This window comes from Eretmochelys imbricata, chromosome 6 (assembly GCF_965152235.1).
Source record: "Eretmochelys imbricata isolate rEreImb1 chromosome 6, rEreImb1.hap1, whole genome shotgun sequence".
Classification (NCBI taxonomy): Eukaryota; Metazoa; Chordata; order Testudines; family Cheloniidae; genus Eretmochelys; species Eretmochelys imbricata.
This window is the reverse complement of record NC_135577.1, coordinates 102,831,584-102,849,963: the sequence shown is the minus strand read 5'-3', so window position 1 is coordinate 102,849,963 and position 18,380 is coordinate 102,831,584. Positions and strand designations below refer to the sequence as shown.

Sequence of the window (18,380 nt, the reverse complement as noted above, 5' to 3'; positions counted from 1 at the left end):
TCCGTTGGCTTCTGTCCAGTACCAGTTCTTTGCTTACAAATGAACCAAAAGGCCACAATGTTTAGACAAGAATTACCTTGGTTTGTGGTGCTTTTAGTATTGTTGTAAAGCCTGTCGGCACATGGCCAAACTCAAAATCAAATGAAATTTGAAAAATAATGTTCTCCCCTGATAAGTCCTTAACTTCCACAAGCCCAAGCATCAGAATCTTCCAACCAAGCAGGAGTGGACAACCTTCTTTTAGGAGCCCATCAAGACTGCTCCTAAAGCAGCTGGCAGGGGGCGCTGCTGCAGAGGGATATGCAAGGCTCACTCTTTCCAAGAATGAGGGCACCGTTCCTGTAAAACTCCCAGTGCCTGCAGGCCTGGAGCATTAGTGGTGGAGGCTGAAGATCAAACTTCAATCCAGAAGAATCTGATCACTAGGCCACCTACAACTGGCTAGCACTGCAGACAATTTGAACTGCTGCTTCCCAGCCAGAAGTAAGATGTCTCACCTCCCTCCCTGCAAACGTAGTGGGTGCTACTATATTATTTTCCTTCTTTCCTGAAAGACTTGCCTGCTATTTATTCCTTTCAGAACTCATCAGAACACTGCGAAATGCTCACTGATGGATGGAGGTTTTGTCAGCTGGGTTCAGGGCAAGAGGTATCAGATTGCCAAAGGAAGACAAAACATTGCAACCTTCAGCGTAGATGAAGGTAGCTTGCACAGAGCAGGGGGGTGGTGAAGCTATCTACAGCCAAAGCACCTTGGGCTGGGACCCCTTTACATCTCATAACTACACAACTTTGGATCTACTCAATCCTTGAATGGGATATCTCCAGCTAAAACCCCAAAGTATTGGGAGAAGTAAGTTCATGATTAGGTATCACACAGCCAATTTTCAGCATGATGTTAGAGCTGTGGTCCTAAAACTTTTTCTGTCGTGCCCCCACCCCTTACCTGTAATGGAATCTGTCCATGCCCCACCCCCAGAAGCGGGGGCCGGGGCCAGAGCCAGGACTGGGAACAGAGCTGGAGCTGGGCTTCAGATGTCGGGCTGTGGCCTTGGCCGGGAGTGGGACCCATGTCCGGGAGCACAGCTGCGTCCAGAGGCCAAGGCTAAGACTGGGGGTGTGGGTGGAACCAGAGCAGAGCTTGGGAGCACAGTGGGTCTGGATGGCGCTTCCTCCCTGCCCCCTGTGGAGGCTGGCCTGTACCCTACCATGCCCCCCCAAACATTCCTTTGTGCTCCCTGGAGGGAGTGACCCCACAATTTGAGGACCACTGTGTTAGAGAGAACTTCCAGCATTACAGTGGCCCCTGTAGTTTGCATCTGTACCTGAGGTCCTGATCTCTTGTGAACATTAAAGACCCCATGGCACTTTCTGGGACAGTAGCCTCAACATCCAGAATGAATTTCTAATGTGGGTAATTACATGCTGCATACCTGAAATTTCTCTTGCATTTTTAATGGACTCACTCATTCAATATCCAGCTAAATGGCTAGGTACTATTCCTGCACAATGTTTAAAACAGCTGGCACATTTCATCCCAGAAGTGGCTGCATTTCAGTGGCAGGGTCCACCAGGGTGAAATATACCATGATCATTAGTTGCAACTGGATATTTGCACACATCTGTTTTCTTTAGTACCTTAATTTCTGTTTAATGTCTCCTTTGGGTTGGCTTCTTCTGATAAACTATACTTAAAAACATGTTTACTTCCCTTTTCACTGGCTATTGTGATCTATCAACAGCCTCTATCATCTTTCGTCTGCCAAAGGAACTCTTGGAAAAGGAGCTCTTAATGATTCAGTTAAAAGTACGGTCAAGAAGTTCACTCCTTACAGGAAATGTAAACTGACCACCAATTGGCTAAATCAGCTGGCTGAGCGGTTTGTGCTAGTGATTCCTCCAGGCTCCCTGAGCTTGAGAGCAGTAATAGCAATTCTGTTCCATTCCCTCCTCCCCCCTTCCCCCCCCCCCCAGTTTCCTCATGTCCTAGTCCCTAATGGAAAAGTCTTATAGATTTCAATAGGTGATTAAGTCAGTAGGATTCTATGGAAATATAAAAGGGTTTTATACATGTTACTCTAACAGCCTATATATTTAACAGAGGTTTCCATAGGTTCTTTGAAAACCATCCTATAGAATTCAATAGTAAAGCTATAATTAAAAGCTATAGAAAAGCTAACATTTTTCTATAGAGTTCTATAGGACTTTTCTATATGGGTTGGTTTTTCTTTGTATCCAGACCCACATTTCTTACCATACAGCAATGGGATAATATCAATGCCCTTTTGCTAGCAGTATGTCCCAAGACACTGAAATAATTAATATTGTGGTTGTCTGTGCAATTTTGGATTCCAGCTGCAACCTCTTTCGGCTACCATTGCTGATGCAATAGAAACTGTCGTTCAGTAAATAACTTCACAGCAGCTGGGAGTATTCTATCCAAGCACGCATCTGGCTCCCATCGCTGAAGTATTCAGTACGGACCTTGGAGTCCTGTAGTGATATTCTTATGTAAGTGTCATACATTATGACACAAAATTGATGTATTTATTCAGCTGGATAAATACAATTTGTTGGTGATGAAGATGAAAATATGGGGATGCAAAATTTCTGCTAATTCATTTAATGGGATTGGTACACTGAATATTATAATAAATGGTCCCCACCCCCACAGGACATCCTGCTCCCTACTGTTCTGTCACATTGTGGCTACTCAGAACTTCACAGGGAGAGCAGGGAAATAAGTAAGATTCTTGTGCTCCAAAACTAGGCCACTAGCACTTGAGCTAAAGTCCAATCCCTGTAACACAGAGAGACGGTATTCAGATTCCATCTACTCCAGACTAATGGCATGCCTGCACTCTAGCCAGTTTATTACATACTCTCGTATTTAGACAAAAATCTTCCCGGATAACCTGGGTTTCAAATAATTTCCTACCTTGTTATAACAAATCTGTGGTGACACAGAACTGCACAAGTGTGAGCTTTTTTGGTGGGCAAGGACTGCCGCTCGTTGTGCATTTGTACACAATGGGCCCCATCCTGGTTGGGACCTCCAAGCACCATTGTAATATACGTAACACCAGCCGCAGGGCTAGAACGCCACTGTGAAAGCACAGCCTCCTACCCATTGAGCTACTGCTTATTATCATCATTATTTCTTCAGAGCTGAAAGGGTGCTAGCTAAAGGAGACTCTCCATTAGCTGTCAGAGATATTGAGCCTATGACACACAGTCAAGCAGTTCTTATATTAGCCAGTAGGAGCAGTGCTACACATGAATGATTACCAATATTCAGTGACCAAACTCAGACTGACCATCTATATATAAAACTGCTTTAGCCCTAGCAATCAACTGTTGCTATAATGTAAATGGGATGCAGAGCTAAAATGAGTTCAACAGTCAAGGGCCAGTTCTCAGACACTGAAATTTGCAATTAAACAGGTGTATAGGGAGTTGGTCTTGGATAGTTTCCAATCTCAGCTGGGCTGGCTGTCCTTGGAAAATAGCACTGACCCCACACAGCAGCAGTTTGAAGTTGGCTTCAGTCTGCACTTTAGGAATGTGGCATTGTTATTTTCCCCTTTCTTATCAAATGTAATTATCATGAGAAAAAAACCTTCTGAGAAAACATGTGATTTCACTGTGTAAAAATCTACTACCAAGGAAATTATTTTCTCAGTGTCCAAAAAAGGAATGGTGGAGACATTTAGGGAAAGAGCTTTGTTCCAAATAATCTTGGAACCAATACCCATGTCCCAGAGCTCGGCTGTTTAGTCCTGGCTTGCGATTATTCCTATAAACAATAAGAAGACATTCATTCTATTTATCGTTCTAAAAGTGAGCTGCCAGTGTTTTAAATTACCAAACCAGCTCCATTAGTTAGGGAGGTGGGAAATGATGCTGGGAACCTGCAGTTCCTCAACTTGTTGCAAGATCACTGGAAGATGCTTCCCTAGAACCTGGGTAAGCTACCGTGGCTATGTTGGTTTAATGGTAGGGAGCGGGCAGGGAAGAGAAGAAAATAAGACAGCCCTGAACCAAAACATCTAGACAGGAGTTCTCAAACTGGGGGTTGGGACTTCTCAGGGGGTTGCAAGTTTATTACATGGGGGGTCACGAGCTGTCAGCCTCCATCCCAAACCCTGCTTTGCCTCCAGCATTTATAATGGTGTTAAATATATAAAAATGTGTGTTTAATGTATAAGGGGGGTTGCAGTCAGAGGTTTGCTATGTGAAAGGGGTCACCAGTACAAAAGTTTGAGAACCACTGAAGAAGGAAAAGTCAGACTGCACTTGTCTTCTCTATAACATACATCCACCGCTACACAAGACATCCCCACTCGGATGACTGGGCCACACCCAGTCACACACACACTCACGCTTTCTCTCCCTAAAACAAACTGATCAGCAGAGGAGCTAATCGTTTTTTGTGTGAAAATATTTTTTTCTTCCAAAATTGGCCCTCTCTCAGAACTGGAAGTTTTCATTAAAAATTGTTGATATTGTTGTCCCTTTGACCTGAGCAGTTTAGGCAATAGTCAGGGCCTTAACAAGCTGTTTCCATTAGCAGGTGTTTCTTGGGTACAGCCTTGTTCATTTACAAAGAATGTGCACAAAGTCCTGTTTCCCTGAATGCCATAGAACAAACAACAGCAGCATCTTCAGCAGCAGCAAATTGTATTTATTCAGCTGAATAAATACCATGTAAATTTTGTGTTTTAATGTATGACACTTCTATAAGTATATCTCCCCAGGACTCCTAGGTCTGTACTGAATACTGCAGCGATGGGAGCCAGATGCGTGCTTGGATAGAATACTCGCAGCCGCTGTGAAGTTATTTACTGAACAAGCGTTTCTATTGCATCTGCAATGGAAGCTGAAAGAGGTTGCAGTTGGAATCCAAAGTTGCACAGACAACCACAATATTAATTATTTCAGTGTCTTGGGACGTACTGCTAGTAAAAGGGCATTGATATTATCCCATTGCTGTATGATACGAAATGGGGATCTTCTCCAAATCTCTCCATATCACTGTTCCATTTCAGTGCCGCTCTCATAACAGCCTCTCCTGCTCTCTAATTTTCTCACACACATACAACACTTGCTAAAATAATTCCTTAGGTCCTGTGTTTGTAACTAGTTCCAGGGATATCCCCTCAGACCACATGACTTAACCCTGCTCAGGATTTCGCATGCAGCGAATTGCCTATGGCAGTAGCTTCTATTGTCTTCAGCTACCTCTTTCCATTAAGGGGCTTAGTTGCTCCTTCCCTTTTGCCGGAAAGAAGGGTGTGTAGAATATCCATTGGCTTTAACCAGGTCTAGGATTAAGGGCAGCCATTAACATCTTCCAGAATAACAATATTATCAGCATTTTCTGATTTTCAAAGTTTTCTAGGCTGGAAAAGGAAGAAAGAGAGGGTAATTGTTATGTCTATTTCTGAATCTTCCAGTGGAGCTCAGATATTATGGTGATGGGGCTCCTGGGTACCTAGGTAGATAACGGTGGTAATTGAGTCATTAATTGATGGTAATTGATTCATTAATTTTAAATCAGAAGGGACCATTACAATAATCTAGTCTGACCTCCTGCATTGCACAAGCTGTAGAACCTCACCAATAATTTCTACATCAAACCCATGGTTTGTGACTGAGCTATAGCAGATCTATTACAAAGATAGTCTGTCTTGACTTTAAAATTTCAAGCAATGGAGAATCCACCTAGCTAAGTTGTTCTGATGGTTAATGAGCCTCAGTGTTAGAAATTTTCACCTTATTTCTATTCTGAATTTGTCTAGCTTCAGCTTCTAGCCATTGGATCTCTCTATGCCTTTTTCTAACAGATTGAAGAGCCATCTTCTACCAGAAACCTGTACAGGTACTTGTAGACTGTGATCTAGTCTCCTCTTAATTTTCTTTTGGATAAAGGAAATAGGTGGCGATCTGAAGTCTCTCACTGTAAGGCGTGCTTTCCAGCTGTCAGATGATTCTTGTGCTTCTTTTCCAGGGGTGAAAGTAAGTTAGAGGACTTACCGGTATGCCAGAGTCCTGAGCAGGGGGAGTGGTCTCAACCGGAAGAGGCGTGGCCTTACCTGGAATAGGCAGGGCCTTAAATCCCCAGGCCCTTTAAATCTTGATTTAAAGGGCCAGGGCTCCAGCTGCGGTAGTGGTGGCTGGGAGCCCGGGGCCCTTTAAATCACTCCCGAGCTACCAACTGCAGAGGCAGCTGGGAACCCCGGGGCTCGGGAGCGATTTAAAGGGCCCAGGGCTCCAGCTGCCGCTACTGCAGCGGAGCCCTGGGCCCTTTAAATCACTGAGGAGCCCTGGGGGCTCCCGGCTACCACCACTACCCTGGGGCTCTGGCAGAGCTTTAAAGGGCCTGGGGCTCCGCTGTGTAGCAGCTGCTGGAGCCCCGAGCCCTTCAAATCCCTGCCTGAGCCCTGCTGCGCGAGCCCTGGGGTAGCGGCGGCCGGGCTCCATCGGGGATTTAAAGGGCCCCAGGGCTCTGGCAACCACTACTACAGCAGAGCCCCAGGCCCTTTAAATCCGGCCCTTTAAATCTCTGCTGCCGCTACCCCAGGGCTCGGGCAGCAGGGCTCAGGTGGGGATATAAAGGGCCCAAGAGCTCCAGCCTCTGCTACCCCCCTGGCGCCCTTTAAATCCCCGCCTGAGCCCTGGGGTAGTAGCGGTGGGGCTCTGGCAGGGATTTAAAGGGCCCCAAAGCTCCAGCCACTGCTACTGCCCCGGAGCCCTTTAAATCCCTGCCTGAGCCCTGCTGCCCGAGCCCTAGGGTAGTGGCGGCTGCAGTGGGGACTTAAAGGGCCCCGGAGCTCCAGCCCCCGCTACCACCCCAGCCCTTTAAATCCCCGCCGCCACTACCCCAGGGCTTGGGCAGCAGGGCTCAGGCGGGGATTTAAAGGGCACTGCAGAGTTAGCAGCAGTTGGAGCTCTGGGGCCCTTTAAATCCTCGCCTGAGCCCTGCTGCCCGAGCCCTGGGGTAGCGACGGCGGGGATTTAAAGGGCCGGGGTGGTAGCAGGGGCTGGAGCTCTGGGGCCCTTTAAATCCCCGCTGCAGCCCCGCCACTGCTGCCACTACCCCAGGGCTTTAAATTGCCCCCTGGGAAAGCCGGTCCCGGTACGGCGCACCGGCTCTTACCGGTACGCCGTACCGGGGCGTACCGGCTTACTTTCACCTCTGCTCTTTTCTCAACCCTTTTCAATTTTTCAACTTCTTTTTTGAAGTATTGATACCGGAATTGGACACAGTATTCCAGTAATGGCCTCGCTAATATTATATACGGAGATAATCCCACCCTGCTAATCCTAACTTGATATTCCCCAGCAGCATCCAAGGATCACATTCACCCTCTTACCTATAGCATTTTACTGGGAGCTCTTGTTCAGATGGTTGTCTACCATTACTCTTTCCAGTGTCATTGCATTCCAGGATATGGTCTCCCATCTTGTGGGAATGACGTGGGTTCTTTGTTCCTAGATGTATGACCTTGCATATGTCTGTGTTAACCCGGGTGGTTCCGATGAGCTCACCTTACCAAGCAGTCTGTATAACTGACCTGGCCCGACCATTATTACTACTACACCAATTTGTGTCATTGGCCTTCTCCAGTGATTTGATATTTTCTTCTGGATCATTGATAAAATTGTTAAGTAACACTGAGCCGAGAACAGAGCTGTGAAGGGCCCCACAAGAAACACTCCCACTGGCTGATGATTCACCATTTACAATTACTTTTGAGATCTATCAGTTAACTAGTTTTTAATCCATTTAATATGGGCTACATTGATTTTCTATAATGCTTAACTGACATTATCCTATTCTCCCTGACGCTTTTATTGGGGGGGGTTTCTCTCTGTGCTGTGATGTCTTGTTATATTGATGTTACAAGTGATCTTAGACCCAATCCTGTGTTCTTTGTGCATCTGAGACCATAAAATAATCATCATGCATTCTGTTGATAAGTAGCATCACTAGGGAGGGATGATAGCAGCTTCTTGTTTGATTGCTATGTTTTCCTTTTTATATTTACTCTTTTTTTTATGTTTTTACGTGTTTGCATGCATTCCTTTTTTTAATAAAAACCCAGAGAGTTAATGGAAGTGAATACAACATTTCATTCATTATATTATAATGTTGTTAATTTCTAATCTCCACAGCAGCCCGGGGCTCGATTCACAAAGGGGACTTAGACACTGCAACGCTCAGTGTCTCATTACCTAACTCTTTAGAGACTTTGCTGCCCAGTGTAATCCATGGCCCTGAGTTATGTGCCCAAACTCCCCTAGACAATTCATGGGGAGAGTTAGGTGCCTAAGAAAGGGATTCTCAGGAGCCAGCACACATTGAGCAGAGAGCTGCCTAAGCTGATCCAGGAGTAAAATGCAGAGGACTGAGTTAGGATTTAAGGTCCAGATCCACAAAGGGACTTAGACACCTAACTCCCATTGATCTGGGTGACAGGCTGGAGGGAGGCACCTGTCTCTGGTCAGTCTCCTAGAGTCAGGCACCTAAGCCAGGTCAGTCCTTTCTTGTGAAAAACCAGAGAGGCACCCACCCCACTCAAATCCTGGTGGATAGGGTACTGGCCTGAAATGTGAGACCTGTTTTCAAATCCCTGCGCTGCCTGATTTGGCTCAGAGACTTGGACTCCGGTATTCCAGGTGGGTGGGATATAAATACTGTGTGTTGCATAGAAGAAGCAATCGTTGCACTGGTAAAGCATTTGAACTTCATTGAACTTTTGTAGGGGAACTTGACGCATAATAGCTGTGGAGTCTCAATGTACCATTCGATCCTGCAGTCTGATGCATCACTTGTATTGCCGTTTACCATATCGTAGGAAATCAGCTCCTGCATTTTTTGAGACACGTGAGAGAGAGAGTGTGGTCTAAGCGAAAGGACTGAGAGCACGGAACTTCTGAGTCCTGATCCCAGTTCCGTCTGTGCGATCCTTCAACTTCTCAGCCTCACTTTTTCCATTTGTAAAATGGGGGTAGTAATGTTGACCCCTCTAAGAGGGCTCCGTGAGGACTAGCAGTATAATCAGTATTCCAGTATCACTTAGAGGGGCCATTCAAAAGCAAATCTCATTGTGCACAGGTGCTGAACGGGGGTGGGGGGAGAATTCCTGCCCTAAAGAGCTCGCAGTAAACGAACAAGAGAGACAAGTTGTGAGAGACAGGAAATATTATTAGCTTCACTTTACAAATGGGAAGTGAAGCCCAGAGAGATTCAGGCCCAGAGCCTCAAAGGTATTTAGGCATCTAACGTCCATTGAAATAAATGCACATTAGATGCCCAATTACCTTTCAGGATGGGGCCTAAATAAATTGACCAAGATAACAAGGGGATTGCACTAAAGCAGAGTATTAAGTCCGTGTCCTCCAGGCCCAGTCCAGTGGCTTAACCACAAAACTCACCATCTCCCCTTTAATTAAGTCACACTTTATAAAGTATCTTGAAAGGAAAATCACTAGCAAAGTGTTAGATATTATTGCTTCTATAGTCATCATGATGTGCAGAGATGCCAGGAAAAAGCCCGGGGAGCACGCACCTAGCCATTTACCCTTGTATTGAGGATGGGATAGAAATAACATGCTCTCCAACCAGAAAAGGAAGTGATTTTTACAGAATGCGCTACAGTTATATTACTTTTACTTTTCCACTGTACCAAAGGATGCCAAAGAATGTCCTTGGCGTGGTTGAATGTATTTTTCCTACAGGTATTTTAGGTCCAATGTATTCAGTGTGGGCAACCTGTCTATGGGTCACTATGTTTTATAGGTAGTTTTTGCCCCGGTTGGTTTGCTTTTTTCCTACTAACTGTTTAATTTCATCTTTATCAGAGCACCAATCTGACAGATGATGTGGAGTTCTCACTGCATGTGCCCCTGTGCTAACAGGAAGCAGATGTCAGCTGGTGCAATGCTGCCAGTCCCTCTGCACCCGCCATCTCCCTGCCCCATCTTCTTTCAAGGATATAGGCAAAGGTTACTGAATGCCTGGGCAGATATTTTTCCCAGGGTATAACTGTCATCCATCACTTAACAATCCAACACCATGTAAATACATGCTGGCAGACATGAGCATTACATATTATACTGGAATTACTCTATATATTTGAACTGAGAAGGCGACTTGCCCAATAATATTTATTTTATTCCCCTGACTGGGGCTTTCAAAGTTTTAAATGTGAATCGTTGGTGGAGGAAACCAGCCAGTGAGGTGGAACGTAAAGATTGAATGTTTACATTAAGGCCTGGTCCAGGGCTAAGAAGCTGCCCATTATGCTTACAATTTCCATGGCCCATTATGTTGCTGCCCCATACAGTTCATACCTGCCTTCTGTGTGCAAGGCTAGTCTTACTGTGCAAGTCAATCAGGTGACCCCCATGGGTAGCAAAATATAAGGGGCAGCAAAATGATTTGGGTGGGTGACTGCACACTTGTAGAAGTGGAAATTGGCCAGTTTTCCTAAGGTGGCAGAAGCATTGCTGGTAGCCCTCGCTGTCCAAATTTTGCTTTCAAATGGAAATAGAGGTTGAATTATCTTCTCTACCATGGCGGAAGACAATGGTTTGAAAGTAAGCTAAGGACTCTTCCCAGTAGGTAGTGGAGACAACAGCAGTGATGCCTTCATTTCTAGAAGTAGGTTCATTCCATGTAACTCTTTAGCAATCTCCTCACAAGGCCAACACATAAAGCAGAGCTGATCTCAGAGCAGCCCGCTGCTTTAGGTGAAGGCACGTCGTATACCCGCTTCAAGTACCTGAGTTTAGAGAGGAAGGGGAGCTACTGTGCATAAAGAATGAAGAGAAAACAGTGAAGGAAGGTCAATACTCTTCAAACACTATTTGCACCACATAATACCTTGAGATCCTGCTCCTGCCCTCATTTTCGATCACACGGTGCCTCTGCCATTAATGGCACTGGAAGTTGTGAGCATGGAATGAGGGCATGGCCTGAATGCAGCCTTTTGTGAGGTGCAGGGCCAAGCCCCACCAAGAACTTACTGTGGGCACAGCAGTCATGGCTGGTAGGGTCCCATGTTCCTGCTCTTAAAATAAAAAGTGTAAGTAAAAAACTGAAAGCATTTTGATGAAAAACACATTACCATAATTATCTGTTATCTGTATTTGGCTGATACCCACAATGTGCTGTCTACATGCAGAAGAATATACAATCCCTACCATCAAGGGTTCTCAATATACAAAGACAAATAACACATGACGGGTGCGGAAAGTGTACAATTTATATAAGTATACATTAAATACACTGAGTCTGCGTGGCTCAGTAATTCTATTGCTATTGTTCTTTTACAACATCCAGAGTGCACTAGATGCCTCACAAGATAGATGCACAGATGTGATCCACGGCTTACACGCAGATTTCAGTCATGACACAACAAAGTTGGGGTTAACAAAACATCAAGGGAGGGTTTGAGGGAGTAGCATCAATATGATGCCATGATAACTCAACAAAGGCCAGCACACAGTATGATGGAATCAAGAATAATTTTAAAATCATCAATAAAACATAGATATCTAAGTTGGCTGAAAGAATGTCACCATTTATCATCTGACTATTCCATTTCTGATCTCTAGAGCCAAAAGCAATGCCAAAAACATTGGGAAAGATAACAGACAAGGAGGGGTTCAAATTGAACTTATGACTGAAAGGCAGTGTTAATCAATCTTCTTCTTTGTATGGCTGATGTAGATGTAGAACAACAACTATAATTTTACATTCAGATGGGTAAACCAGATAATTGTGTCAAGATTAGCGGAGGGTATCACACTGATGCCTCCTTCATATTTGTGAATCGGGCATTGAGTTGTTATATGTTCCATGGTCTGTTCTGGGTGACCACAGTTACACACTGGAGAGACTTTAATTTTCCATTTGTGCAGCAAGTATCTGCATCTGCCATGGTTTGTGCGGATGCAGTTTAGGGTTGCCTATGAGCTTCACAGGAAATCAAAGCCAGGGATCTTCTGCACTGGGTCTTTCACAAAGTGTTTGTAACTTCTTGTGAACTCCATTTGACTTTCCAAGCCTCAGAGTTGAAATTGCATTGATGAAGGTTAAACACATGGGTCCAAAAGGGCTTTGGGACTTCAAGTGGTGGTGAGGGATGTTGTTAAGGTCCCAGTGGATGTGGAGACATTCGTTTTCTATGATCTGCTGGAATTCTCAAAGCGTTGCGGCATCGCGGTGAATGGATGGGGGAGCAACATGTGACAACACCGGCAACCAAGGTGATGGTGGCAACTTGAGGGCTCCAGTGATGCAATTTTTTAATCAATTAGGTTACAGTATCCCAGTTTATATGAATATCAAAGTGTTATTTGCAAACAAAAAAACCCCCAAAGAAGGTGGTAATAAAATGCCAAATGCATTGAAAATAATAAGGCTGGTTAATGTTTTTTGAGTGACACATTTTCCTATTAGAAAGACAAGTGAGTAAAGTGTTATACCTTTTATTGGACCAACTTCTGTTGGTGAGAGAGAAGATTTGGTGCATACACTGAACTCTTCTTCCTCTTGGAAAATAGGGTTTCACTGAAATTTTCAACAAGAAATCAGGGAAATTGAAATGAAATGTTTTGTTTTGGGTAGGTTGATATTAATCTTCGCAACGGAGCCACCGAAAATTTCCTGTGGGATGGAAATTCCACTTTTTTGATCAGCTCTAGGAAACAATCACTTTTGTGGGATTGATCCTGCAGGGATCTGAGTACCTTCTGAGAGGTGTAGAGTACCTTCCCCACTGACTTCCGCACCTCGCAACTTGGAGTTTTCTATGAATTTCTATGCAATGCCTCAAACACTGAGTATGTTCGAAATCACTCCATCTAGTCCAACTTCCTTTGATTTCTTCTTAGATTCATCTCTGATATATTTCAAGTGTTCATACAATTAAAATAAACTCAGCATTTGTTTTAATAATTATATAAAGCTTTGTTGGTACATTTCTATATTTCAGATATTGATGAATGTGCTTCCGAGTCACACCAGTGTAACCCCACCCAGATCTGCATAAACACTGAAGGAGGATACACCTGCTCCTGCACTGAGGGCTATTGGCTCTTAGAAGGCCAGTGTTTAGGTATGTTCTTCTGGAGTGTTGATATACATTCTCTAGAGTGATTCTGGAAAATCAGTGTCCATTTGATGAATCCAATTCATTTTAGTCATGATTATAGTCTCTTTCTGTCTCCCCAATGTTTTGATGATAATTAAAGTTGGATTGTTAACATGGGTCTTCCAAATTCCATAATTTTCATATTTCTTCTGTGTTAAAAACCTTCCATCATTTTGGACAATTTAGGATTCTGGTGTGTGCATGGTGGTACAGAGGTGAACTGACATCACTGAGAGTCTTTGTCAAATACAGAGCTCACCCTTGGCCTATGTGGAAAGCTAACATCTTTCTTATTTGTTAAGTCCCAATAGTATTCTTGGCAAAAGACTCCCACATGGAACAAAATGGCAATGCCATATGACTGGCATCCATGTTACTGACTTGCACTATGAAAGCAGCCCCTTTTGTATATTCTAGTTCACAAAAATATGACATACCAGCAACACATGTCCTTTTCACCTGGTCACAATCCTGATCTAAGGTGCTTACATTACTAGAGAGCAGGAGCTCAGTAATAATAACATCAAGAAACAGAGCAGTGAACCCACTGGAAAATCTTGGACATAAGCAAACACGTGAGTCTGAAACCAGTGCTGTTTCAGCAGATTCAGAGCTCTTCTCTCTGTCAGCTGCAGAGAGTCAATTAATCTCTCAGTGTCTGCAATGCCCTGCAATGTGAAAAACCAAACCCTATCAAACAGCAGCAACAGCAAAGGTGCAAACTCCACCACTTCCCCCACGCCCCACCCACTCCCCTCAATCAGTAGTCACCAGCACTGACATGGGCTTTAATTTTAGGCCAAGTTATCTAAGTCAGAGACATGACTGAATGTGTTTTTAATGTTCTCGTTACACTCTCTCCCTGCTTTTTTCCCCCTCTCAGCACAGGCTGTTTGCTCACCTGTTCTCCAGAATGGGACTTCAGTGTCATACCACCTCAGCTGGAAGGAGAATGGGATTTCCCGGCTCATTTTCCTTGGAATTTGTCCTTGGAATTTTCCTTGGAATTTATTTCTCATCTCCTCCTCCTCCTGTCTAGCAATTGGAATGAGGGATTGCATGGCTGCTTTTTTAACTGCTGCTAAAAGCTGCTGTGTAACTCACCTGGGGGTGGTATGAAGTTAGCAAGTCCCCTGCGCCTTTAATTCTAGTGCAGGTTCCTGTAACTCCTATTCTCCTAGAGACCTGGGAAACAGAAGACAGAGTGCTAAATTCTCTGGTTTAGTAAGGGCCACAGAAAATCCTATTTTCAGTGGAAATTGAGTCTTTCTGCCTCCTGGGATAGAAGATGTCACAGATAGGCCATTCAGGAAGCCTATATGCTTTCTGTGTGACTCCTCAGCCTGCCTCTTGAGGTGGGGAGTTGGGGCTAGCGAGTGATCTGTGATATTATGGATTCTTGTGCATGGGGTTGTGTGGGTGTTCTGCACCATGCCCTGTCATGTAACAATCCCCATGTAGTTCCCCTGTGCACAACCCAAGTACATGAGCTATGTGCAAGAACCAGGATTTGGCCCTGAGTCAGAATTCAAGCACTTTGATGCTTGGTGTAAGTATTAGAGACCCACAGTGACTGCCCTGCTGAGCTGAGGTTGCCCAAGAATATCTGTTTATGCTATTTTAAAGAGACAGTAACATCTCAATGGTTGATTTAGGTAACTGTGAGTAAGGGTGGGGAAGATCACTACAAAGCAATGCAGGGATGTAACAAGAAAAGCTGTGCTGAAAAAACTCCTCTGCATTTTTCCAAAAATGTCAGAAAGAGTCTTCTCGGTTTTCTGTACTTTTCCACAGGCCCTGGAGAATCCATTTCCAGTGGGCACATGACAAAAAAAAAGATAATTTAAACATATTTGGAGGGCTGGGTTGAGTTTACGAAGGCAGTCTCTGTTGGTACATTTCTTCACTGCTAGTAAGAACAGCACATCTGTCTAACCAAGTTGTGGTTGGTGGTGCTATTTAACATTTAGCCAGTAAGTGCCAGCACAGTAGTTACACAGTGGTGCCAAGAGGGGCCAGTCAGGAAAAAGGTTCCTGCAAAAACAAAGTCCTTGTCTTGGAGATTTTACAGTTGTAGGTCCTGATCCTGCAAGGACTTAAGCATTGTGACAGGGTCAGGCCAGATGGCTACGGGAGAGTGATAGAAGGCAGATATATTAGCCCCAGGTTAAGTAGGTCCCTTTTCCCTGGGTAAGGTAACAGGGAAGGTTCCAGAACAATCAGGAACCTTCTGGAAACAATTAAGACACACAGGCTGATTGGAACACCTGCAGCCAATCAAGAAGCTGGTAGAATCAATTAAGGCAGGCTAATCAGGGCACCTGGGTTTAAAAAGGAGCTCACTTCAGTTTGTGGTGCGTGTGTGAGGAACTGGGAGCAAGAGCAGTAGTGAGCTGGAGCTGGTTCGCACCGGTTCACTAGAACCGGTTGTTAAATTTAGAAGCCCTTTTAGAACCGGTTGTCCTGCGAGGGAGAACTAGTTCTAAAAGGGCTTCTAAATTTAACCACTGGCCAAAAGTGGTGCCTTAGGTGTCAACTCCGTGGGTGCTCCGGGGCTGTAGCACCCACGGGGGAAAAAAAAGGGTGCTCAGCACCCACCAGCAGCTCCCCGCCCGGCTCCAGCTCACTTCACCTCCACTCTGCCTCCTCCCCTGAATGCGCTGCCCCGCTCTGCTTCTCCGCCCCCCCCAGCTTCCCACGACTCAGCTGTTTGTGCAGAAAGCCTGGGAGGGCTGAGAAGCAGGCGGCAGCTTCGCGCTCAGGCCCAGGGAGGTGGAGGTGAGCTAGGGCAGGGGGGCATGAGGAGAGCCGCCCGTGCCACAGCTGGTAACCTGGGGGTGGGGGGCGCCGTGCAGGGGAACCACTCCCCACCCCAGCTCACCTCCGCTCCGCCTCCGCCTCCCTGGGCCTGAGCATGAAGCCGCCGCCTGCGTCTCAGCCCTCCTCGGCTTCCCACGCGAACAGCTGATTTGCGGGAAGCTGGGGGAGGCGGTGGAGGAGAAGCAGAGCAGGACGGTGCATTCAGGGGAGGAGGCAGTGCAGAGCTGAGGTGAGCTGGGGCCGGGCACGGGGCGGGGAGCTACCAGTGGGTGCTCTGCACCCACCAAATTTTCCCTGTGGGGGCTCCAGCCCTGGAGCACCCAGGGAGTCGGCGGCTAAGGCGCCACTTTCAATGTGATCAGTGGGGGAAGCGGCCGCTCCCCCGCCCCTAGGAGCCAGAGGGACCTGCTGAATGCTTCCCGGGAGCTGCCCCAGGTAAGCACCGCCGGGACTCCCCACCTCGCCCCAGCAGGTGCCTCTGGCTCTTAGGGATGGGGTGGGAACCCACTACAGTGGCCCACGAGACCCTCTGGCCCGGTTCTGGGGGCAGTCAGGGGACAGGGGAGGGGGGCAGATGAGGCAGGAGTCCCAGGGGGCGGGGGTGGGGCGCAACCCCCTCATGGGGTGAGGAGGGAACCGGTTGCTAAGATTTTGGCACTGAGCAAGAGGCACTAGGAGCTGAGAGTGAGAACGTGGACTGTTGGAGGACTGAGGTGTACAAGCATTATCGGACACCAGGAGGAAGGTCCCATGGTGAGGACAAAGAAGGTGTTGGGAGGAGGCCATGGGGAAGTAGCCCAGGGAGTTGTAGCTGTCGCACAGCTGTTCCAGGAGGCCCTCTAGACAGCTGCATTCCACAGGGCCCTGGGCTGGAACCTGGAGTAGAGGGTGGGCCCGGTTTCCCCCAAACCTCCCAACTCCTGGTCAGACACAGGAGGAGTCGACCTGGACCGTGGGTTCACGAAAACGGCCAAACTGAGGGTTGGCGTGAAGCTCCGAGGCGAGCAAATCCGCCAATAAGCACAAGACCCACCAAGATAGAGCAGGAACTTTGTCACAGCATGCACTACGTTTTCAGTGCTGTGAGTGGTGCCACTAAGGAGAACAGACGTACTGACATGCTTAAAGTTGAGAACTCAACTAAAACTTTGCAGGATTAGGGCTTAACCTATCTATGCAGATGTTTGTATGACACACCTGTCACTAGTATGTGGGTCATCTTGGCATTGGACTAAAACAGAAAATAAATCTATTAAAGATGAAAATCAATGCCCCTTTTAAACATATTTCCATTACTTTTGTCCTGTTTAACTTAGCTTCCTCAGCCATTTCTTTGACAAAATTGCCACACAAACCCCAAAACTTAAACATGATAAACTGGATATAGCTAGCTAGCAGCTACCCCGTGTGGTCCATTCTTCGTGGTAATATAAAATCACCTCAATATTCAAACTATTCAAATATTCCGTTGGATGAAATAGTCTTTAACACCAAATTTCTTCTTTAAAATCCAAACCGGGAACATAACCAATTTGAAGTAAGACGTCAGAGAATGCCTACATTATGACAAAAAGTACATGATAAATGACAAACAATGAACTGCTATTTGTACATTTGTGTGTGACAGAGGCAAAACTGAAACTATCTGTATTCTGATTTTCGCATGTGTTGGAGCTTCTGGAGACACTTCTGATATACCTGACACCATAAAGGGCAAATCCTGCTTTCCTTACTCACCCTAGTAAATAGATGGAAGACAACAAGTCTGACTGGCTTATGCCAGTGGAACTCCATTCACATCAAAGGAGTTGCACCAGCATGGAACTGGTATGGCAGAGAGCAGACTCAGGCTCTGTGGTTATAGCCTTGTGAGTAAGGGGAGCAAGAGTCAACCTAGAAAATCAAATTCAGAAAATGCAGCTTTCAAAAGTTGCTGGAAACATATGGTCTGATTTTCAGAGGTGGTCAGCACCAGCAATTTCCACTGAACTCCATGAAAGTTGCAGGTTCTCAGCACCACTGGACATTCAGCCAAGAATCATCCCCTCACTCAAGGAAGTGTTTGTTTGACTGGTTTTCTATGTATGTTGTAGTGTTTCACTGGCTGGATGTTATCATTTAATATTGCACCGGAGTGTCTTAGGGATGCAGTTTTGAGGAAGCTCAGGTCTGGTTCTCCAAGTGCAAGTCTGTTAAGCTTTCATCAAACTGAGTTGTTATTTTTCCAGATCACCACAGACTTTTATATAATTATAGTTTTTCCAAACAGAGCAGTACTTTCCAGCTCAAACAAAAAAAACAAAAAAGAGAGAGAGTGAGAGAAGAATGAGTTGCTATTCCAGTAAACTATTCACCCATGGCCTTGTTTACAGGAAGCACTCATATAGGGAACGT

The 18,380-nt window shown here is 45.6% G+C and overlaps 1 protein-coding gene across 1 annotated transcript in view; it reads left to right on the top strand.

Annotated features, from left to right (window-relative positions):
• FBLN5 (fibulin 5) overlaps window positions 1–18,380 on the top strand; it is a 59,763-nt gene that overhangs the window by 23,790 nt on the left and 17,593 nt on the right. Inside the window, exon 5 of the mRNA XM_077820405.1 lies at window positions 13,008–13,130. Within this exon, the coding sequence (XP_077676531.1) occupies window positions 13,008–13,130 (123 nt within the window). The remainder of the gene's footprint in view (window positions 1–13,007; window positions 13,131–18,380) is intronic.